We start from the raw sequence: 11531 nt of genomic DNA, 5'->3' as shown, positions 1-11531 counted from the left end.
CGACAATGAGGCATAATCCCAGTAGAATCAACAACCCTCGTCGGGGAAACTTACCAAATCCATAAAAGGTAACACTTACAGTATAAAAGCAAGGACTCGCCCCTCCGGTAAGCATCCAATACATTCTGAATATAGTCTTGCGTAGCTCTTGTACGAGATCTTAACCTATTCACTATCTGACAAAGCCATCGGAGGCGGTTGCCCGGCACTCGAGCCGGCCCGCGTCTAACCCTTTTTGCAGGACTCATTGTCCCGAGAACAAGAGGAGGTTTAGTCAAGAGCAGCAATATAACTGTGACACATCAAATGACAAAGATAATAGGTAGAAAATTCTTTATGTTCAGTATTCGATGTTAAATTCTGTTTCTGCCCTTAAATGATAGAGTCAATGAGTTGCGAGCCTCAACTTGTTTCCATCAAAATTGACCCCATCTGACTGCTTGAACATGATCTATTAACCCATAGTAAAGCGTGGCTCCCTATAAGTAGCCTCTCGGGCATGTCGGCAGAGGGATGTTGGAGATCTCTTATTCGCAGAAGGTCAAGGAGAATGGACATTAAATATCATCCTACCTTTCCAGATTTCCACTAAAAAAGAAAAAGAAGACAACGAATAAGAAAACCCAATTGGGGTTTCCACAGGAAAAGTAGCTCAGATTATCTAGAAACCAGATAAAGTAACGATCAAGGAGATCAAATATCGCTAATAGTTGAAAGGAACTGATGGGATGAGGGGAAATGATCTTTGTTTATCTCCAACAGAAAAATGGACTTCAAATATCGTTTCATCCTTGACTGAACCGATGAAATTTCACTGAAACTTCCAACCATGACTGTAGTTTGAATTTCCTTCGAACAATAAGTTACCATATGAATACTCTGGAAGAATGACAATGACATCGAAAAAGACAACCCTTGCGTATCGTAACTATTCTCTTCTTTTTTCTTTTTTTTTTAAAGGAATCGTAACTATTTTCAATCAAATGGAAACAAAACAAAACGAAAAAAAAAAAATCGCAAGAATCGGTCATGCATGCGTATTGGAAATTTGGAAGGCAGCATTTGTGCGTGAAAGTGGGGTCCACTCCTGTAGGCCTGCGGAGATCTGAGTACGTCGTTTCAGGTGTTGAAACTTGACCGTTGTCGATAGAAAGTTAAATAATATTTTTTTTATTGCCTCTTTTTTATGATTTGATATTTGAGTGCTTCTAATCCAGCTCTTCAAGTACTCGTCCCACTTTTTGGATCTTATGAGCATTAGTCTATGGTTAGTTCGATTTTCTTCTTGAGTTGAACCTTGCAAATATTAAATATTTATAAAAACATTTAAGAACATTTCATGCAAAAGGTACATATATCTTACAATTTTTCAAATTGATAGGAATACTTTAAAATGTTTTTTAAATGTACAGAAAAGTATATCCTGTTAACAAATTCCATAAATAATGTTATAATTTATATATTACCTCTCTTTTAGTCGTCATTTTATATTATAAGAAATAAAATAATAAAATTAAAGGTAAATTTGTCATTCTTTTTAACCAATTAATGTATTTTTTAAAAAATTATTATTAACAATTCTAATGGAAAAGTCGACAACTTCTAATCTAGCATATTGAGGTATTATGCTTTTTGTCAATTATCTTGAAATATTTTTAAATTTTTTCCTAAATATTAATTATATAAAATTATTCTTGGTTCAACCTTTGAGCCTAGTCGGGGACGAACCGACCTACCCAGGTTCGTACAAACCAAGTTTAAAGATAGCGGAAGAAACTTTTCACGATCAACAGGCAAGCACAAGTTCGAAATTCTCGAGATGGTTAACCTGTCAAAGAGACTGTTATCAGCACTCACGAGAGCAGACGATCGTGCAAACTTGGATAACTACCACACCTGCAAAATCTAATGAAAATGAAACCTCCGTTGTTTAGCCACATCTTTTTCCATTTCTAAGACCAGTAGAACTGGCCAAGCCACCACCAAAGTTGATACTTATGCTTTGCTGAATTTGCCAAAAAAATATCAGCAAGTCTATTCTCTATTCCTTTTACACGTTCTCGTTTCTATGAATAGAACAGTATAATACATGAATCAAATAACAGTCTCTTTCCCTAAAATGAAACATACCATACAAAGAAAAAGCAAAGGGGTCGATGATGGATTAGCTTTAAACCATGAGCCCTACCTTTTCCCCCAGAATCAATACTGTCAAGCCATATTATTCTGTAGCTTTGACTATATAAGAACCATGCATGAATATAAAGACTTTTTATGAAATCAAAGATCCCTTCTAACTAATCCCTTTTTATGTACTACATATGGCCTAGTTCATGTAGCATATCAGTGTCAAATTACCTACATCAAGCGACGTGTATTGGTAAACTTCACCTTCACAATGCTCAAAGGTGGGTTCCTTACGTAAACGGGTCTTGAAAAGATGTGAGGTAGTGTTATCAAATTCGGATCATCTAAGCATTGAAAATGTTAATTAGATGTAAGCTCTCCTCGTAAATATGTGGTGGTGGAAAAGGATCAAATCCCGACTCTCTTATCCTCTGAATTCAAAGTCCCTTTAGTTTTGCACCTCATCGATATCAATCTTACTAATACATAGGACACATTTGATAACTAACCAAAGAAACAATTTCTAGTGTTTCATGCTTTGATTAAAAAAGAATTCAAAAATTGTTTCATAAAATTGTTTTGTTCCAGTGATTTTTACAACATATATCAAAATTTATGAGATTTTCTACTCCGAGAATAGTCGCAACAACAATTGAGAAACTCTTTTGCTGCAAAAACAAATTGTTGTTACATTTGTTTCTCAAAGCAAAAATTCGGTGTGTTAGGTTTAAGTGAACCTGTTTGAGAATGATATCATAGCATTTAACATTCTAAACATAGAAACCTTGCAACATTCTCATTTTGCAATAGAACTCTTCAATTCATTGCTCCTTAACCCTAGTGGTAGTAATTGTTCAACTCTTCATCTACTTTATCTACAGCAACCAAAGTTTCTCTTCATTTTGTCCATCTCAATTGAAATCCCAAACCCTCTCTTTGCAAAAAGGGTCTTCATCTTCTCTATCTTCGGTTAATGCGATAAAACACTTGCTCATATTGTTTCTACTTCCAAAAACAAATTTTATCAACAACCAATAAAAATAATTTTGCCATCAAAAACACCCAAACTCCTTTCGATGTTTCTCGAAACAGAAAAATGGATTATCAGACATGTCCTTAATATATCTGTCTGATACCATATGAGTTTCAATTTTTTTTTTTTTTTTTTTTTTTTTGTAAACCAATCGGGGATGTAGTAGAGGCAACCTTGCACCTCCACTAAGGAATGTTCGAACTTTCAAATTCGACTTGTGCTTGGTGTTATAAAAAATCAATAGAAACATTGATCCTATGAATTGAGACATTGGACTACTAAACCACATGGGAGTGAGGTTAAAAATACTAGCCCACCACCTCCAATGAGTTACACCAATTGTACTGGGCATAGCACACCATAAAAAGAATATGTATTAAAATTTTGAAAACATATGAAGCACAAGCTGTGCCTTAGCTGTGGAAAAGAAAAAGGAGAAGAAAGAGATTCCCCATAAAAGTACCAGTTTGCGAACCACCATCCATCAGTACCAAAATTCCAACAGTAAAGGAACCGCCCCCAGTTCTCAGTCCCCAGAACCCAACAAAAGAAAACGATAAAGGAACAAAATCATAATTGATTATTAGGGTTCTTTTCCAACCTTACTAAAAAAAAGTCGATTACAATTCACAGAAAGGTCCCAGAAAAAGTAATCAGATCCAATGCTGATCTGTACGAACCATCTTCCGAGGGAAGAAAAGAGAAAAAGTGCCCAGAAATCTATCGTCCAAACACAGTGACTCTCCTCATCCTCCTTGTTCTTCTTCTTACTACAGTATAATCAAACAGTTTTTCGCTTTGCATTGCTCGTTTTAGGAGAAAAATCACAAATTGAAGGCATGACAGAGAGAACTCCTAATGGGTAATGACATCAAGACAATTCCTTCCATAGCTGCAACTGATCTTGTAATATCAATTTCTATTCATTTTATTTTTTCCATTATTCGAGACATAAACCCAAATTACCATCTACAATCTACAATGTTATCACGAAACCTCCCAAAATCAATGGGAAACATTAAACAAAGAGGTACCAAATTAGAAATATGAAGAAGAAGAAAAAAAAGTCCCTTACCTTTGTCTCAGCATTTCTGATCTTTTTGATCTTGGACCTTCGATAACCCTAACCTCTTCATCCCCGTCATTGGCACCGAAGATTGTGCCGTCGTCGCCGATATCGGCTCTACAAAAGTTGCAGAAGACATCTCCATCTGTGCAATTCTCACCGCTCCGATCAATCTCTCAGGCAACTCCTCCTCCGTCTGTCCTTCCACCAAAAACCCCATATCAATGGAAACGGCCGTCACATACCCTAATGCCAAACGCAAAATCGCAGTCGCAAGAGCCGAACTTCCAACATCGACATCGATTTCGAAGTAATTCTCTCCTTTGTAATACTTACAGGTCAAGGCCTTACCAAGCAAACAAGCAGAATAGTTACCCACAGTTTTCTTTACAATCCAAGGTCCTTTAACGATCCGATTCACGATCTTGAAGCGTTGATTCCTGAATGAATCATCGCCATGAATGAATCGATAGAGAAGTGAATCGGGAGAGATAGGGTTTTCAGCGGCAAAATAGAAGACAGCACTATATGAATCACGGCCTGGAATTTGGAGATTAACAGCGAAGAGAAAAGTCTTGAGAGAATTAGATCGGCGGAGCGAGTTCATGACTCGGTTGTCGGATCGAGAGAGGACGTTATCGAGCTTGGCGGTGGAGCGGAGCCAATCTACGCCGGAAGGTTTGAGTAGGTAGTCGCCGGCGGGGGATTTTTGGTGTCTGGTGGTGTAGTTTTTGCCTCGAACGTTGAATAGGTCACCTGGGGGTGAAGCCCAGCCGTTGGTTCCTGTTTGAAGATCCACGTGTCTTAGTGAACCGCCGTTGATCGCTTCTTCTCTCCAGTTTACAATGCATTTCCCGGATTTCGATGAGATTCCGGTAGATTCCTCAGAATTCGTCTTTGGCTTCGTTCGACACATTTCGTTGGACACTCTCTCTCTTCTCTCGCTCGCTCGCTCTTCGTGTCTCTGTCTCTCGTACAGCTAATGAGCTAAGCAGTGATATAGAGAGAGAGAGAGAGCAAAAGGGGAGTGAGAGGGGTTTATGCTATGTTGAAAAAGGAAGCGTGGGGTGGCGTGGCACATGCCACTACATGCGGCGTGGAGGTCTCATCTTTGTTTGTAGTTTGTTATTACTTATTAGGTCAAATGTGAATTGGAAATGTGAAAGGTTGGGGGTGGAGATAGATTTTAAATGACGAAATTACCCTTTGACTTTCACTTTTACTCTCGTATAGTTACTGACTTATTGGTAAATTTGAGATACTCTATATCCTAATCTGTCATTTCATTGTTTTTGTTTTGCCTCACGCGGTGTGGCGGGGCGAGATGAGGATGGGCGGCTTCGGCCGATTGGGCGGTTTCCTTCTTTTTTGGTAACTTTACCATGGTTCTGCGCTTTTACCTTAAGATTCGGGTTCAAAAGTAGAAAGGTTGATTCGAGCTTGAACCCGATCGGGTTAGGATTCTGTCACACTGACCCGTTTTCCGTTAAAATCCAAAATATTGTGTTATCGAAGATTTCTATCTATATATTTAATAGTGTCAGTGGTTCGGAATTCGGATTCAGTGTGAGCTTTAGGAAGACCAAAACCCAACTTGGTTCAAGCGGTTTGGAATGTTTGGTTTGCAGTAGATCGGTTCCTTATTTTTGGTCTATCTCTGGACCAGTCGGTTTGCATTAGATCAATTTCTTTCTTTTTGTTTGTCTTCAGCCTGAACCCATGAACACAGGGAATTGGAGGAGGGGGAAAGTGTGGAAAGGCAGATATTCAAATCCAAAACCTCCTTAGACTTACTGTCTCTACTTATAAGGTCGTCACCACTTTACTAGAAGCACATCCATCACTAGATTGATTTTAGTTAACAAAACTGATAAAGTCTGACTGAAAACAAACCAACCCGAATTGGTCTAACAAATACCAGCCGACATGCTCGGTCAAGGGTAACGCAGAGCCCAATGGAGACATAGCCGACTAAGTCCTAAATCGACAAACTTAACTCTCGAACGACAGAAAGAGGGGGGCTATTCATTGCATACCTAATAAAGGACTCGAACACTGCCAAAGGTGGAAATGCCTTGGATCCAATAGCTAAGGAGAATTCGTGCATGGTTGGTTGGATGGCTATAAGGTAATCACCGGACACTTGTATATGTCTCACTAATTCACAGTCTCTCAGGTATGCATATTCACCCCCAACTCAACATGCTAAAGCTTTCCCACCCTAGTTCAATATGAGGCTATGAACTTTGCCTGACTTGATTGTCGGAGGCGTTCCTCCTCCTACAACGGCTGTGCACGTGATTTTACAGGTAACTTGCCTTGCGGGATGATCAGTTTTTTTGAGCAATAAGGACAATTTGATTGAGCTTGGTTTAAGTCCAATCTTCTCATTCAAATTGATCAATTAACCATCGGTTTAGATCATATGGCATGAACCAAAATCCAATGTTTCCATTTTAAAGACTTGGTTTGCTGAGAATTGGTTGCAGGGGCGGAACCAGGATTTAATATTGGGGTCGGAAACTGAAGTCTATAGGTATCCAAATGGATTGGAACTTGGAGGAATGTAAGTAATATTATAGGGATGTGATCCCCCAAGTTTGGTCTAGTTTGGATGGCTAAATTGAAATATATGAAAATTCTTATTTTGGGAGTATAAAAATTGAAGGAAATATTAAAATCTTCAAAATTGGCTGGTTGGAATGGGTTCAAACTAGAATCTAAGGTCATATTGATTAGGGGAATGAGGTACCTACTATGTGAGACAAACCTAATGGTTAGATTGGTGTAGATCTGACATTGAACTATGGGTGTCTTGGGATGTTGGATACGAGGAGGGGGATGGGGTAGCTTGGCAAATACTTGGATGGAAGAGCAGCTTGTGAAGCTCTGGATTGAATGGAGATGGAGTTTGTAGGTTGTCTATTCAGCCATAACCAGAATCTACCTAATAGTTAGATTGGTTTAGATTTGACATTGAACTGTGGATGTCTTGGGACGTCTGATACCAAATGGGGCTGAGGTAGCCTGGCAGATACCTGGATGGTGGAGCCTTGTGAAGCTTTGGATTGAATGAAGTTGGAGGGGTCGAAGAATGGAAGTCCAAATTGGGGAAGCACCAATGCTTTTTTGGCACACATATTTTGTGGGCCCTTATAAAATCCACTAGGGTCCACCTATGAATTATTTTATTATATTAAAGAATATGCCATATATATTTTGGGGGCCATACATATGTGACAAAAATAGGTAAATTATTGATAATGATATTTTTATTAAAAATAATTAAAATTAGAAAAGAATATATATATATATATATATATATATATATATATATATATATATATATATAGAGAGAGAGAGAGAGAGAGAGAGAGAGAGAGAGAGAGAGAGAGAGAGAGAGAGAGAGATATTAAATAAGGAATAATAAAAAAATGAAGAAGAAAAAAAGAAACAATAAATTCATTGAAAAAGCGAAAGAGTATCTGGAGAAGATTTTTTACCAAATTTTCCTTGACCCTGCTTATAAAAAGGGATGAAAAAACGAAAGAGAATAAATAGAAAGAAAAGAGGAGAGAGGAGATAAGAGAGAATAAATAGGGATTGAGGAGTTAGTTTCTAATTAGAAATGTACAGTTTGAATATAATAAGTGTTTACAATATATATATATATATATATATATATATATATATATATATATATATATATATATATGTAATAAGATTTTTTTTTTTTTATTTCTTTTAACCCACATTTATAAAAAAAAACAAAAGAAAATAAATAGGAAGAAAAGATGTGAGAGAGAAGATATGGGAGAATAAATAGAGATTGTAGAGTTAGTTTTTAATCAGAGATGACATTTATACCCATTATTTTACCTTTAAATTTGTTTTCAATATTGGGGGGGGGGATTGGAATAGTGAAATTTCACATATGAAAAGAGAAAAAGCTGAAAAAATGAAGCAAATTAATATAAAAAAGAAAAAATTAAAGGAATAAAAAAATTTAAAAATCCGGGGGGGGGGGCCATGGCCCCCGGACCCTTAGTGGGTCTGCCATTAATTGGTTGAACCAAGCTAGTCCGCATTAGTCTAGCCAGTTCAATTTTAAATTTGACATCCATGTTCTACTGTGAAGAATCATCGAAATTGCTTCAATCATGCGCACATGTCAAGCGAAATTTCGAATCATCGTATCCAAAATTCAGATCGAGATTTCGATCCAACAGCTCGATTTGTTTGGCATGACGGTGGACTGAAGCAATAAGGTCCAGCTGGTGCATCGACTTCTTTTGTAAAACGAATCCAGTATTCATATTCACAGGTTGTCAATACCAAAAGAATTATTTTCTTTGCTTTTTTGGTGTACCGAAAGTGTGTACGAATGCATATGAAGCGTCCATATATATGGAATATAGGATATTGGATTACTCTTCAATAAATTCTATGTAGACACCTCTCCTACGTTTAGGTAGATTCACCTATACTGAGTTTTCCTTTTCTTTTTTTTTTTTGTAACGGGTCGATGCGCACTGAGAAAGGGCAAAAGAGAGTTGTCAGGAGAGAGGATAATAGTAAGAAGAATGCAGGTGGAAGGCTGGATCCATTCTCTGTGGGCTGGTGGGGTTCTGTTTCATGCTTGATAGTGACAGCTATTTAGCGTTGTCAAAGTTAAAGAACAGTGTGATTTTGGTGGAATAATTGCAATTGAAAATGAAAAGTATAATGAAAAAAGTAAAATAAGGAGAAAAACGCCTAACCAAAGCGGCAGACAATAAAAAGTGCAGAACACCCCGTTGTTGTTCTACATGAAGACTTTAAGAAATAGTTTAATAAACATGTAATCCTTTAATGATTTGTAAGCCATTGATTCCTTATTCTCGCTTAAGAGGTACTTTTATGCATATTGGGGGAGGAGGGTTAGGGTAATATATCAAGGAGAATCTCTGACTTTTTCACTAAGAGGTATTAGTTATTACTAATTCTGGCGGCCAGGTTTACATGTGCGGCTTTCAAATAATGACGCATGGCATTTTTTAAATCCAACATTTTTCATTTCCCCACCCTTGTAATCACAGCTGTTGAGTCTTAATAATGCCACACATCACAATCCAAGAGCCGTGTGGGAGGTATCATGTGTTGCTACCAAAGATGAGGATTAAACTAATCAGAGCTAGTTTTGATGGGATAGAACCTGTTGACAGAAGAAAAACAGGGGATTAGGAGTGGATCAATCGCCATGGATCAGGAAACTGCCTCCGATGCCCAAGCCAAAATTAATAGCAGACAATGAAGAATCCTAGTTGCAGGGTTTTAACTCGGGTGAGAATGCATAAGAGCTAGAGATTGAAGATGTCATTTAAATCACATGTAAATCGTATTTATATCCTTAGGGTTTTCCTAGAAACAATTAGAAGCAGCTCCTTGCATGTGTCCTAAGTCAACATAAGATAGTTCTAGAAGCCAAGTCCTCATTGGACGAGATCTCTTGACGTGTAAAGATAGGGTATAAGAGGACTCAAGCAGATCACTGTGTATACTTCAGAAAATTTCCAAATGGTAAGTTCATTGTTCTTCTCCTTTATGTTGATGATATGTTGATCATTGCGCAAGATGCAGGTATGATTAAGTTGAAAGAACAGTTGTTCAAGTCCTTTGATATGAAGGACTTAGGGCCAGCTAGACAAATATTGGGCATGTAGATTGTTCGTGACAAAAAGGCTAGGAAGCTATGGTTGTCACAAGAAAAGTATGTTGAACGGGTGCTTAAAAGGTTCAACATGCAGGGTGCTAAGCCTGTAAGCACTCCTCTTGCCGGTCACTTTAAACTGAGTAAGCAGTCATGTTCATCTACCTGTCAAGAAAAAAAAGCAATGCTAGGTATTCCTTACACTTTTGCACTTGGTAGTCTTATGTATGCCATGGTCTACACTAGACCAGACATTGCACAGGCAGTTAGTGTTGTGAGCAGGTTTCTTGAAAATTCAGGGAGAGATCATTGGGAAGCTGTGAAATGGATCTTCAGATATTTGAGAGGAAGTTCCAAATTGTGTTTATGTTTTGGAGGTTCAGATCCAATCTTGAAAGGGTATACTAATTCTGACATGGCGGGTGATCTTGATTGTAGAAAATCAACTTCAGGGTATTTGTTTACTTTTGTAGGGGGAGCTGTCTCTTGGCAGTCCAAACTACAGAAATGTGTGGCTTTGTCTACAACTGAGGCTGAATACATCGCCGCTGCAAAAGCAATGAAAGAAATGTTGTGGTTGAAAAGATTTCTCCAAGAATTGGGTTTGAAGCAAGACAAGTATGTGCTATACTGTGATAGTCAGAGTGCTATTGACTTGAGCAAGAACTCTACATATCACTCTTGCACAAAGCACATTAATGTGAGATATCATTGGTTGCGTGATGTGGTGGAAGATGAGTTGTTGAAGATTGTGAAAATTCACACCGATAAGAATGCCTCTAATATGTTAACAAAGATTGTTACTCGAGAGAAGTTTGAGGTGTGCAAGGAGTTTGCGCACATGGATTCCTAGTAAGGAGTCAAGTTGTGGTTTCCTCCCTCATGGGCACGGAGGGGGAGATTTGTTGGGTCCGGCCCATGGCCCATTAAAGCCATGTGGGGCCCAGCTTTAAGTGAAGTAATAGGATTTCAAAAGAAACCCTATTGCCACCTCACTCTCCTATATATATATATGTGGTTGCCACACAAGAAAGACAATAGAAAAAAGAAAGAAAAAAAAGAGAAGAAAAGAAAAAGGCGCAAAAGAGGGAGAGAGAAAAACGTGAAATAGAGGAGAGAGAACCGGAGCGGGAGAAGAAGGAAGAAGGGATTTTTTGGTTTCTTCAGCGAATCCGACGGTGATATGTTGCCGGAATGAAGTGAAATTTGAAGGGAATGGTCGTGGCACCTAGCTCTTCATATTCAACGAACAAAATATCATTCTACCACAGTTTTCGGGAAGCCCCTCTGGTGACCTTTCTCCATTCTCTTTGTGATTCCATTTATTTGATTATGTGCTTGTGATTTTGAGTTCCTCTAGTGTTATCTAGAGATGGGATATTGATTGTGTACTCATTATTATTAATAGTTGAAGTTTTAGGTGGACTCCGATAACGGTCCCATGGTTTTTTTCCTTGCGGGTTTTTCCACGTTAAAAATTCTTCTGTGTTTGTTTCTTTAATTTACACTAGCATATTATTTAGCCTTGAATGCATAATGGTTGCTTCTCACTTAGCTTAATTTTCTTACTCCTGTTGTGCTTGTTTGATGCCTGATTCTTTACTCGATTGATAGAT

The 11531-nt window shown here is 37.9% G+C and overlaps 1 protein-coding gene across 2 annotated transcripts; it reads right to left on the bottom strand.

Moving 5' to 3' along the window:
* Nucleotides 1–3566: 3566 nt before the first annotated feature.
* On the bottom strand, nt 3567–5247 carry LOC149015901 (protein ENHANCED DISEASE RESISTANCE 2-like). Of its 2 annotated transcripts, none has more exons than XM_089155868.1 (2): nt 4236–5247; nt 3567–4058 (listed from the first exon to the last, which is right to left on the bottom strand). In XM_089155868.1, exon 1 carries the CDS (start codon nt 5140–5142, stop codon nt 4243–4245), a length of 900 nt encoding a protein of 299 aa, XP_089011994.1. In that variant the 5' UTR covers nt 5143–5247; the 3' UTR covers nt 3567–4058; nt 4236–4242. The 2 variants fall into 2 exon arrangements, with proteins under 2 accessions (XP_089011994.1, XP_089011995.1); XM_089155869.1 differs by having other exon boundaries at nt 3567–4052.
* Nucleotides 5248–11531: the final 6284 nt, after the last annotated feature.

The sequence above is a fragment of the Hakea prostrata genome, chromosome 5 (genome assembly GCF_041222555.1).
Source record: "Hakea prostrata isolate BN-2017 chromosome 5, UWA_Hpros_2, whole genome shotgun sequence".
Lineage (NCBI taxonomy): Eukaryota > Viridiplantae > Streptophyta > Magnoliopsida > Proteales > Proteaceae > Hakea > Hakea prostrata.
The sequence above is the reverse complement of the archived record's forward strand: the minus strand, read 5'-3'. Positions and strand labels throughout refer to the sequence as shown.